Here is a 12,700-nt window from a genome sequence, read left to right as displayed (position 1 = left end):
AAATGTGCCCCATGGGATTTATTGTGTATGGTATATGTACAACAAGTGTTGACTAACAGTTTTCTATAGCTAACATTTACAGTGCCTACTGCACATCTACGTACTGTTAAACTAATTCCTCTAATTATACTCAAATACAGTGCTGAGCGGAAATACATCTGTGTGAATGCATTTAGCTTAGCATAGCTATTGGTAAAAGCGTTTTGTGACAATGCTTCCCCCTTTTTGTCTTAAACTATTTGATACGTAAACTAAGCACAGTTGCTATTTATTTAGTATTCTATGTACACAATAATTAAATTCTGCAGAGAACTAAATTCAATTTAATTTGTTGACATTTGCTGTCGACAAATATGAAGTTTAAATTCGTTTCGTTTTATTTATTTTTTCTTCTTTTACTTAGCTTAATGTCAATTGTATTTGAATTATCTATTTAGTTTTTCCCAACGAAACATGGATTTCCATCTAACTCTTCTGGTATAATTGAAGAAATACGATCCAAAGAAGAAATAAAAGTATATAAAATCATGAAATATTTAAAGACTCAGTGAGTGGATATTTCACAAAGTACAAGTTTTTCTTTGACTAAGCGCGCAGCATATGTTGGCCAATATGGCGGGCGGCGAGCGGAAACGGAAGTTGCTGCCAGTTGAAGCTGGTTTCTCTTGTGGCTCGCCCCGATTGCCTCGATTGCCCCGCGGCCAGGCTATTAAAGTTCAATGAAGTTTCAACGCCGTGTGACACTTGGAAGCAGCCTATCAACGACCCCTCCGGCTAGCCGACGGAGCGTCAATGAAGTGAACAAAAGTATATATCCGCCGGCCATCAAATGGCCATAAATTTTCAAATGTCGCGTTGTCTATTGAGAATTTGTCAGAAACCCCTGCATCCCCCCACCCCCAACCCACCCCTCGTCCTTCGCCCACTCAGAGAAAAAAGCACTAAAAATGTTTCAGGCTCTTAGGAGTAGGTGCTACTAATGGCACCATTACCTGCTCCTGCTCCTGCTCCTGCTGCTGCAAACCTGGCCCTGTGCGTATTTGTCGCTTACTTTGTAGCCACATCACAAAATTACGCTTTAAACTTGGCCCTCAGTGAAACTTTTTGAGCCAAATAGCTTTCATTATGGCTCTGCTTATTGTTGTTGCTTTCGGTGTTGGTGTTGCAAGCAGCTGTTTCTGCCCCCAAGCGCCGCCCCCTGAGGCGCGCCGGGCGCCTTTTACGTGACCAGCTGAAAAAATTTTTCATTTTGCCACAGAAATAAAACCAAATGAATCAACTTTTCAAATAAAAATAGCAATCTGTTCAATAGCAGCAACAACAACAGCCACAACAACAACAAGGGCAAACATTTTCATAGACTTTGCGTACGTGTTGAATTTGGCATGTTTCTCGCATTTGCGGCCCGAAAATTGGCATAAATTAAACGCATAATTGCGAAAATAGCCAAATAAACAAATAAACGAAAGCTCAGCTTTCATTGATTGCAATTTGTTTAATCGAATTGATGGCAACAACAACGGCAACTGGCGTAAACATCAACTAAATTTTCACAGGTATTTTTACAGGTATTTGCCAAGTTTCATTGACTGGGAAATGTTTAGTTTTATGCATACGTTCAGCCATAAGCACCAGTCTCACCGATTTTGAATATTCCATTGCCAAGGTCGGAAAATGTTTCTATATCTTAGTTCCATTGAAATGCACGTCCTTATAAGCAGCCCGGTAATTTCCCAGACCTCGGCAGAATTCAAAGAATTTTTTTTGCTCTTCAAAAATTCTGTTTGAATCCCATTATGGAATTCCAGGGAACGGGTGCAGGCGCGGGCGCGGGCGCGTAGGTGCTGCTTGAGCCATGGCTTGGGTTATACCCAGACGAACCTAATACACCTTGAGAACCACAATTAGAGAGCGATATGTTAGGTTCTGTGGCCTGTGGCGCATAAGCCAAGCTGGCCGGGCTGTGCACGCGTCCGAGTGGGTGGGCGGGCGTTTGACAAACAGTTGTCTGGTGTCGGTTTGCCTGGCAAATGTGCTCAATGCCAATGCAAATTGAATTCCAAATTAATTAGAGACCCAAGCCACACCCACACGGACACCTGGGCCAGATTGGTTTAATTTTGAGCTGGCGCCTTTAAAGGTTCGCCGTTGAGCCGCTGTTGGAATGCGTCCTGTGTAGAGCAGACACGGGCCGCTGTGTGAGTGTCCTGGCCTCGGCAAAGTCCACGCTGGCGCACTTGATGGGCGGCGGCTTGAGAGGATTGGCATTCGTCTTGAGCTTGCCGGGCTTGACGGGCGTCTGCTATCTGCTGGGCCGCCAGGCGCTGTTGCTGGAATAGCGGCAGAGCAGCACCTTCTTGAAGGCCTGCCTGAATACCTTATTGAATATGGTATAGAATATGGGATTCACCATGGAGCTGGCATAGCCCAGCCAGGTGACCACGTCGAATACCCAATGGCTGATGCGCTCCTCGCACTCTGCGCACACCGTCGGCAACAGATTGAGCACAAAGAACGGCGACCAGAGTATGACAAAGGTGAAGAAGACCACGCCCAGCACCTTGGTGGCCTTCTGCTCCAGCCGTATTATGCGTCCGTGTCGCGACGAGTTCCTCGAGATGACGCTGGAGTTGCGCGAATGATGCGAACGCACCGTTTGCTGTCGCTGCAGCAGGCAGGGCGACGATTGGGGCGTTCGCGACTTGCCGCCCTCCCCGCCGCCGCCCTGATAGTTCATGTTCTGGTGGCTGCGCAGCGTCGCCGAGCGGCGCAGCGGCGTCATTGTCGTCGTCGTCGTCGTACTGGCCATCGTCTTGGTGGGCGTCAGCAGCAACGAGGTGCGCACGCCGCCAAAGCTGCTGCCGCGCCGGCGATGCCGACTCGCATCCCAGGTGACAACCGAGGCGGTCTTCGAGATGCTCAGCTTGCGTCGTCCGGGACAGGGTGTGCCCGGTGCGGCCAGGTAGCCGCTGCCATCGCTCTGGGAGCTGCCCTGCGGCTGATGCGCCGAGCGCGGCGACAACGTGTTGCCCGATGCACTTCCTGCTGCAACTGCAGCTGTTGACCCCGCACCGCCTGCGCCCGCACTGACGCTGCTGGTGAGGGCGCTCTTGTTGTTGTTGCTGGCGCTGCAGAGGAGTAGCTCCATTTCGCTGGGCGAGCTACTCACTGCCGTGGTCGTCGCTGTGGTGGTCACCTTGAAGGCCGAGGATATGATCTTCACCTCGGCCGTCTTCACGCAGCTCGGCAGCGGACGATCGCCAAAGTAGGGGCAGGTGCACACCGGGGGCAGCTGGGGGTAATCCGTTGCATGACTGGAACTGCTTGCCACATGGCACAGCTTGCCCGGCTGCGGCTGCGGTTCTAGCTCCGTGTCCGAGTGGCAGCCCTTGCTAATGGACGATGATTTCGAGGGTTTCTCCTCGTCCTCCTCCTCCTCGTCATCGTCGTCGTCGTCGGCCTCCACCTGATTGTTATCGCCGTCCAGGCTCTCGTGCAGCGTCTTGTGGTGCGGGTAAAGCGCATTTTTGGGCAAGCTATTGTAACGTTTGCGTCGTCGCAGCGTATCCTGATCCTCATCCTCGGCATCCTCGCTGCCAGCGCGGCGTTCACGCCCAGAAGCAGCGGAAGAGGCGCGTCTGCGCTTCTTGTAGGCGCGCAGCCTTTGCGACAGCTGGGAGAGCGTTCTGCCAGAAAGAGAAGATGGAGATAAAACGAAGACATTTAAGTATTGGCATTTAATTGAGGGTTAATCAATTCTTTCAACTTAGCAGAAACTGAAAAGCAATTGTTGAATAAGAACTGTAAAAACCTCCTTAACCAAGCAAATAATATGCGATTCTTGTTTGTAAGTTTCATCATTCAATAATATTCAAAATCTTGCGTCGACAAAATTTGTCTGTAGTGGGAGCTTTCAAATATATTGTATATACTATATTGCCAGTTTCACACGTCTCTTTGGCGGAATTTATTTCTTTTTTTTTAATTAAAATTGCCCAGTCAATTGGCAAACAGACTGCCTGAAAGCGTGCTGCCTGTCCGCAAACACACACACACACACACGCACGCACGCACACACACACACGCGCGTGCACAACCGCACGCTTTGTGGTCAGCTGGCTTTGTGTGCGCAGAAAAGTAGGCAACACTTTTTTCGTTTGTTTTTGTTTTCAGTTGCCACTCGCACAAAGTCCACAAAATGCGCTTTGCGGTTCGCATTGTTGTTGTTGCTGCTGTGTTCTCTCACTCTCTCTCTCTCTCTTTTTCACTCTTGCTTTCTTAAGGCAAACATTGTTGCGCTCGCTTCTCATTTCGAATTCATTTTAATAAACGCGCACGAATTTTTGCGCTGGCTTTTGCGGCTGGCTTTCAGCTTTCAGCTTTTCGCTTGCCGCTATTTGTTTTGCATGCAAATGTTGTACCAGCCGCAACATCATTTGCTGCTAATGAAGACGTCGGGCAAGGGAAGCGCGTGTCTGTGCCAGTTGAGAGCATTGCCAGCTCTCATTATGCATCCTTGACGCTGTCTGACTTGTTTTGCGTGAGACGCGCGCGCATAAATTGAGATTTGAAATGCAATGGCAGCTGCTGTGGCATTGGGCTAAAAGGTGGCCCATCTCATTATGCACAAGCCAAACAAAGCCAAGCAGCCGCCAGGCGAGCTTATTATTGTTTCAGTCACAAAGGAATTAAACAGCCGCCAAGCTCATCAACTCGGCCCAACTGGCAAATCGTCAGTCAAAGCTCGCATCCGCTGGCTGTGTATTATCCCGTTGCCTCATTTTTCTTTTGTATACAAAAACATGATGGAACGGCTATCTTAGGCACGCCGAAAATTAAATACCCTTGTTGACACATGGCTGGCGGCTTTCAAGATGTGTGAAAAATGTTCGAATGATTCTTCCTAAATAGCTGCACGATATGGTATTCAGGATCAGGATATCTTCCTTGTTCCTACAAGAACTTCTTTTATTACCAACTGTTCCTATCGCGGCTACATGTCATAGTACCCTAAGTAAGGGTATGAGGGGTAAAATTCTAAATTTAGAATACAGTCAGAATGGCTGGCACAGAGCCAATCCAAAGAAAAACATTTGCCAACATCATTTGTTAACTTCCTTCGCGGAGAAGGCGGGGAGCTGTCAAAAATGCATGAGACGACAAATAGTCAAACAATTAAAAGCCGATACGACAACTCGTCACGACTCGGATCGAATTGCCAGACAAATCGTGCAAACAATTGCCGAGCTCCACTTTGGGGCAGCTTGGCAGCGAAAGGGCCCAGTATCTGCCTTTCTCCTAAAAAAAATAAGGCACACAAAAAGCGAAATCCATTTTATTGATTGCGCAAATTCATTCAACTGTCAAACAAATTGCCGAATATGAAGGCAGCACAAAAACAAGTAAGAGTGCCCGACTGGGAGATACCCTGGCCTCAGCGCCAAGATAGGTTCCGTCTTCGCCCTTTATGCAGCGGTTGTGCCTCTTCTTCACACGAAGTTTGGAGCTCTAATAATTTTCAAGCTATGCTCGAACACCTCAAATCATATCTCAAATTCGATAATTTATCGATATTTATCGAAATCATATACTCGACCTGCGTATGGTTTGGGAGAATATTCATTTCAAATTTATGTTTTCTAACCTGATCATGGGCTTGGAATGCCTGTCACAAACATTTGCTAAAGAGTATGATACCCTTTTTGCCATTTCAACAGGGTATGAGAAACGGTCAGAAACATGAGACAGAAGCTGAGCATGGAAAAGGTGCACAAAAAATTGGCCTGAAAATGAACCCGCGTGGCATTAAAGTTAATTCAAGCCAAACCGAATTTAAAATTGAAATATTTTAATATTTATGAAATCGTTTAAAGTGCGGCAAAGTGAATATTAAAAAAATGTTTAATGCTTAATTAAATTATTTGAGCTTTTAACGAATAATTTGGTCTTTGAACTCATTTGGCGTGGGCTCAATTTAAACGTTCGAAATATCTGTGTGGCGGATCTTTGAATGAAGAATTTAATTTGTTTTTTCTAAATTAACATTTTTAATTGAGTTTCTGTCGCTTCTTCAGCCTCTTCTTCTGCTGACTTGGCAATATAAACCAGTCAACTAAAATTAGAAAATTATTTTGAGGAAAAACAGCAAATGCTGCTGATGCCGAGACTAAAATCACTTGAGAACCTTTTTTATTTAAAATAAGCGAAAAAATTAATTATTACAAAGAAATGCACAACAACTCAAAGGCGGAAGGACAATAAAAGGCAAAAGGCCGAAAACGGGCCGAGGAGGCGAACCAGAATAAACGAGACACAAAAAAATGTAAACAGAAGAGGCAAAAAAAAATAAAAACTAAATAAGTGCGAGTTGAACATTTGCCTTGGCTTTTGATGCGGTCAAGCGAGAGGGGACGTCAAGGGGGGGAGGGGGGGAGGGAGGGTTGCCAGGACTGGCAAATGCTCGAGGATAATACGCTCGTCCGTTCCTCTTCTCTTCTCCGCCCTTTCTCTGTGGCATAACTGTTTGCAGCTGTTGTTGGCCTTTTGTCAGCCATAGAAACCTGAACTTGCGGCATTTACTTGAATCCTGGCCAGCGAAGGGCTCACACAGGAGTACTTCCCAAAGAGCTGAAGAGCTCCTTAAAAACATCCTCTCTGCGTGCGTGTGTGTGTGTGTGTGTGTGTGTGCATATTGTGTGGCAATGGAGTTTCAAGTTTCAATTGCAACATTATAAAAGTAAGCTAGAATGTTATACCCTGTGTGAGTATATTTAAGAGAGGGTATATTGCAGTTGTGCAAATGCACCTAACAGGCAGAGAAAGAATCCTATAAAGTATGTAAGTTTCAGCCTTTCCCTGCAGAGTGAATGCTCTTTGAAAGGTCGCTGGTTCGAAGCACAAAGAGTGAAACCATTTTCTACAATCACAGAAAAACTATTAGTCCTTGTTCCAGAGTTACGTTTGACAGGGTATCCCCTAGTTTGTTTTCGGCTTGTTAGCCCTCGTTGTCAAACTGTGCTTGAAGAGGCTCAAGTTTTTTCTTTTGGAGCGTTCGCATCGACTGTTTCTTTTGCTAATTTGTGCTTTTTGATTTATTAAATGTCCTTGTGCCTAATTTGTGCTTTAGGCCAGTTTTCAATTAGGTTTGCCCGCCCACTTACCCGTCGCTCTGCTCGCCCATGCGGCTGCTGGCCAAAGAGTTGCGCGTGCTCTCGCGCTCCAGACCGAGCGTTGTGCTGGACAGCGCCAACATGGTGTTGCCCTGCCTGCTCTTCGGCGATGCCGGCTGCAGGTAGCTGCCTCCATGTGAATGCTGCAACTGCAACTGCTGCTGATGCTGCTGCTGTTGGGTGGCATAGCGCTGGGGGCTGCCGGAGAAGGGCAGATGATTTGAGATTGAGAATTCGGATTTTGTGGGTGAGCCCGTTGTTGAGGACGATGCCACGGACTCCAGGCCACGGGACAGCTTCAACATCTCGGCCCCAAACTGATGCAGCGCCGTCATCGTGGTGGGCGTTGGCTCCGGTATGCTGAAGGTTGAACGTAAAAATTGAATACCTGCGGGAGACATTTGGCTGAGGCTCTGCTCACCTGGAGTCGGGCAGCCAGAGCTCATGATTGTCGAGCGTGCTGAGATCCGTGTCCGTTGAGTTTGCCGAGTGCGCGTGCAGCGCCGAGGAGGAGGCGTTGCTCTGCCCCGGTTTCAATAGTCGCCGCCAAGTGCAGCGACGTTCTGTAATAAAATATAAAATCAAAACCATTAAATTGCAGTCAAGCATATGGAAGGGCGAACAAAAAATCACATGCCCTCAATAAGCCAGCTTAATGCGCTTATAAATTCGCACGTGCACACACACACACACACACACACACACACACACACACACTCACACACATAGAAAGCGAGAAGGAAAAGTCCTGCTACGTGCCTGCGCCAATTTCAGTTGCCTTACAGCAGATTTAGCTTAAAATAACTGCACAAAAAATAACACACTCGTCCCCAGCACTGTGGGCATTTCATGCAGATTTACTGATAAATATTCACCCTTTTTAAAAAAACTAACATAAGTCAGCTAACATAGCAAGCAGCTGTTAAGCTAACAGCTGCTCAGCAACAGCATTTTTTAACATATTTTTAACATTTGCATTGGGTGTATTTTTGACAAATGAAATATTAATTTTAAATTATTATTTTTCAATAAAAAAACTTTTTAAATTATAATATTAGCTACGCTTAATTTTTTATATGGCTCATCTGTAATTGGTGCTACAGACAGGAAATTGTGCTGAATCAGAAAATTATTTGCTTTGTAGTATGAAATTATCTGCATATTTAGAATATGCTATTTTCTGTTTGTATACCAAGAATCAAGAACTTATCTTATACAATGTTGTTCTAAAATATTTGTATACCCTGAACCCATTAAAAATGGGTAAAAGGGGTATACTGAATTGTATTTAACAGGCTGACGGACGCATCTCCGACCACATAAAGTATATATATTCTTGATCAGCATCAACAGACGAGTCGATCTAACCATGTCCGTCTATCTGTCCGTCTGTCCGTCCGTCCGTCCGCAAGGATCTCAGAACCTACAAGAACTTGATACTTGAAATTTGAAACCTAGGTTCTCCTGTGTGCCTGCGCAGTAAGAGTTTTTTTCCGAATAATCGATAACTTGCCCCGCTCCCAAGTAATCGATAAAAATCGATATCGAAATCATCTTTTTGAGCAAATCGCTTAGGTTTTTAGAGCTAGAGTCACCAAACCTGACATGTAGCTTCTAGTTAATATATGAAAACTGTTTTAGAAACAAAAGATAATTTACTAAAGGTTTACATTTGTTCCATAGTGCACACACACGCACACAAGCACACACACAGCTGCATCAGCACTCAGGCAACGTCGCAATGCGCTCGACTTGCGCTTTGTACTGTCGATTAGCTATCAAATGCCCTACGCCACAGTCGCACACGGAACTCCACTGCAATGCAGCCACTGCTGAGAGCCAATTAAATATGCTTAGTTTTTGATTTTCATTTTATTGATTATTGTTATTGCTTCCGAGTGCAACTCAGTTCTTATTGTGGCGTTTAAGCCGAACGCTAAGAGGGTGCAAATTATGTGCTCGAACTCCTGCGGGGCTCGCTTGGATGACGTCAAGTACAGGGGCAACCAAAATGAATGGCTTAAGTTGTGAGAGAGAACTGTTTTGTAGTGTCCCACTTTATTTACAGCTTTATTTCAGCATTGCTTCTTTCTCTATAACGGGAATAGGCGAGAAATTCCTGGTAGGCAGATATTGTTCATAATCTGCTGGGTAACAATTCCTATATCTGTATTGGGATTGGTTCCGCTCGAAACACGCTCCCGACTCTGCAATCAATTTCAGTTTGCAATTTCAAATTATTCAGCATTTGGTAAGCGATATTTACTCAAGCCTCACATTGCAACATTGCAGGACATTGAAGTTGATGCTCCTCTAGGCGGGCAGCAGCACTGAAATTAGCTATCAACACACACACACACACACACACACACACACAGGCACACATACATGCACACAAACCCAAACTCAATTCCTGTCGATGGTTGTCTGTGTGCATTGCTGTGGCCTAGACGCCTTTGCATATCCTGGCCTGGCATCCTGGCAGCTCGCACGCCTTCGCATTGCTGCTGTCCTCCCCCATTTCCCCGTTGCCATTTTGTGTTAACTTTAACGGACAGTCGACAGTGCAACAGAAATTTCTAATATGATGTTTTGGCAGCCTGCAAATCACATTAAATGTCGACAACTGTCTGCCGATGGGCATGGCAAGTGTCATAAATATGCATGGGCAAATACACAGAGCGAAAAGCGTAGCTCGAGGCTTGAGTATTCAATTAAGTACAAAGCATTCTTGACTTAATCACAAAATAGGTGAATTTGCATAATTTAACTATGCTGCTGCTTTATTAATTTCGAGAAATCCCCTTAAAACATGGCTGGAAACTAGTGCTGGAAAACAATTGATGGGTCTATCGATTATATCGATGTATTTGGTGTTTTGAGAACTATCGATGATTTTTTTTTTGGAACCATCGTTGTTTTTGACTCAAACATTTTTTGAGCAACAGAAAGCGACAAGTTTACAAATTTAAAATGGAATAATTTTTATTTTGACCTTTTCTTGGAAAATGAGATATCTCAGAAATTCCAATCATCACGGTCCGATGCTATTATTATTTTAAGACAATGTTTTGAAAAATCAAACGAGCCGATATGACCGAAATCCATTTATATATTGGATGGTAATAAAGTTCAGTTATTGTTAACACAAGCTACATGCTTATAAGCCAATAATGTGATGGTTTTTTTTTTCAAGTAAATAGCGAGAGCTTACAACGACGATGTGCACCGAATTAAAGCTGGTGAAATAAATTCAGATCGCAAAAACTTAAACGAATTTTAATCTAAGCCTGATCTCACATGATTTGTTTTGGAAAAGTTATTTATGTTTAGAGAAAATAATAAATTTGTTTCTTGTTAATATAACTAATGTCTTCTAATTATATCCTTTTTGAAAACATCGATACTATCGAGAAAATCGATGGCTTTAGATATCGATGTTTTCCAGCTCTATCAGATGCCTTAATCCCAAAATACAGATACACACTATGTATGGGACAAACATTCTTGAATAGCTTCGGTGTTTACAGTCCGATCTTCATGATAAGGCGTAGAAAAGTGTATATATGCCAAGGGGCAAGGCTCTAACTTTGCTAACTAGAAGTTCTTTCAAATTTGGGGGGGAATGGAGGTATATCCTGAGGGATCTTATGATCATCGAGTTATGATTAAAAAACCAAGTCTGAATATCTCTGACTGTCTTGGATGTGGGACATACATATGTACTTACCCAAAGCGGGCGCCTGGCCCAGCCAGCCGCTTGCCCAGCCGGGCGTGGCCGCTGACGTCGGCTGGCCACCGCCCAAATTCTGGCGCTGTCTGGCCAAGAGGCGCACAGTCAGACAATAGGTGAGCAGCATCACACCCAGCGGTATGTAAAAGCAGACAATGGAGCCGACCAGCTTGTATACCGGATCGGGTATCTGGCAGGTGCCATTCACCAGCACCGAGGCGTGATCCTGGCAAGAAGAACAGCTCGTTAGACAAACCAATAAGAAACTAAAAGGCCAGAGGCTCACCTTGGAGTACATAAGGCTGAGCGGCAGGCTCATGGCAATGCTCAGCAGCCAGACAAAGACAATCTTGAGGGTGACGCGGCGCCTGGTCTTGTTGCGGCCAAAGCGCATCGGATAGCGCAGCGACAGATAGCGATCCACGGATATGGTGCACAGGTGCATAATGCTGGCCGTGCAGAACAGAACATCCAGGCATATCCAGGTCAGGCAGTGCTCCGAGCTAAGCGGAAAGTGGCCTGCAAAAAGAAAGAGAGAGAGAGACAGAAAGAGAACGAAAGAGAGAGTGAATGAGAAAAGGATAAATAAGTTTCGCTTTGACTTTTATTAAGTGGACTTTGCTTGTAAATAACAATAAAAGAAGAGGGCAATAGTCGAGAGTGAACGACTAGGACATACCCTACGCAGGACATACCCCATACAGCTATAAAAAATGTATATTTAAATAAGTATTCCATTTTTCGTTGGATTGTTGAAAGTTTGCCAGTTTAATCAAGATCCTTGAACATACTGGAAATGAATAAAGCTGCCTGAGAATCCTGTTGAGGCATTCCCAATATTTACAGGGCATAAAAGGGGACCAAGTGAATGCAATATTTTCCAACTAGCCACCAAAATAGGCGGCCAACTGTCGCTTGGCCATTTGATTTGATTTCTTTTTGTGCTCCCCTCTCTTTGCCTTCGGCCTTATGGCCACGGCTGCTGCTAGTCCTCCCCGGTGGCTTATGCAACATATTTGTGGCAGCTCCTTCATATGAGCGTCCTCCGGGCCGGCGACCCGCCCCCCCCTCCCCCCCTTTCGACAGTCGTTTTGCGCAGCTGTTGGACGTCATAACTCAGCGAGATGCTCTTAAAGCCAAGTATGGCCGGCTGTAATGTGTTGTACAGTTGTGTTGTGCCAGGCAAGGGGTGTGTGTGTGTGTGTGTGTGTGCACTGCACTGAGTTATTCCAGTGTGTGTGTGTGTGTATTTTGTAAGATTTGTGTGCAGGATTTGTGGCTGGAATTTGACTGGGCATGAATATTGTATTGCTGCTGATATGGGATTACGCTGGGACCTGCATGCCTTTGAAATATATGACTTGAGGCAAGAAATGTGAGTACATTTTAAGGCATTCAGACAGGTGATTTACTACGTTAAACTAGCTTGGTTGCAAGTAAAAATATAATTGGAATACCAAGCTTCATCTTAAGCGGTTGACAAATAACTCTTCAGCCTGCATTCCGATTGTTTTCTGCAAGTTTCTCCTATTGAAAGCCTGAAGTGCTTACAGCAGTGTTTAGGCTTGATTGAGCCGAGTTTATTTAAGTAAATTAAAGGCTAGCATGCTTTTATCCTTCAGACAATGCCCGGCACTTTACACCTAAACGTAACTAACACATATATCAAGAGCACGACTTTCACCTGGTGTTCGATAGCAAATTGCTCGGGTAACATGACAAACTGCCTGCCAATCAACTGTTGCTGGCTGACGACATTCATAATTCCAGTTGCTGGGGCCATCAGCATTTGTCAAGC

At 44.9% G+C, this 12,700-nt stretch overlaps 1 protein-coding gene across 1 annotated transcript in view; it reads right to left on the bottom strand.

The window, feature by feature from the left end:
- Positions 1 to 919: 919 nt before the first annotated feature.
- 5-HT2B (5-hydroxytryptamine receptor 2B) overlaps positions 920 to 12,700 on the bottom strand; it is a 53,863-nt gene continuing 42,082 nt past the window's right edge. Inside the window, exons 3-7 of the mRNA XM_064698091.1 lie at positions 11,189 to 11,421; positions 10,900 to 11,128; positions 7,591 to 7,732; positions 7,161 to 7,529; positions 920 to 3,686 (exon numbers count right to left, since the gene is read on the bottom strand). Coding sequence (XP_064554161.1) covers positions 2,303 to 3,686; positions 7,161 to 7,529; positions 7,591 to 7,732; positions 10,900 to 11,128; positions 11,189 to 11,421 — 2,357 coding nt within the window. The 3' untranslated portion in view covers positions 920 to 2,302. The remainder of the gene's footprint in view (positions 3,687 to 7,160; positions 7,530 to 7,590; positions 7,733 to 10,899; positions 11,129 to 11,188; positions 11,422 to 12,700) is intronic.

The sequence above is a fragment of the Drosophila montana genome, unplaced genomic scaffold (assembly GCF_035044405.1).
Source record: "Drosophila montana isolate Dmon_TW-CO22-7 unplaced genomic scaffold, ASM3504440v1 contig_1505_1, whole genome shotgun sequence".
Taxonomy (NCBI): Eukaryota; Metazoa; Arthropoda; class Insecta; order Diptera; family Drosophilidae; genus Drosophila; species Drosophila montana.
This window is presented reverse-complemented; position numbering and strand designations above follow the sequence as displayed.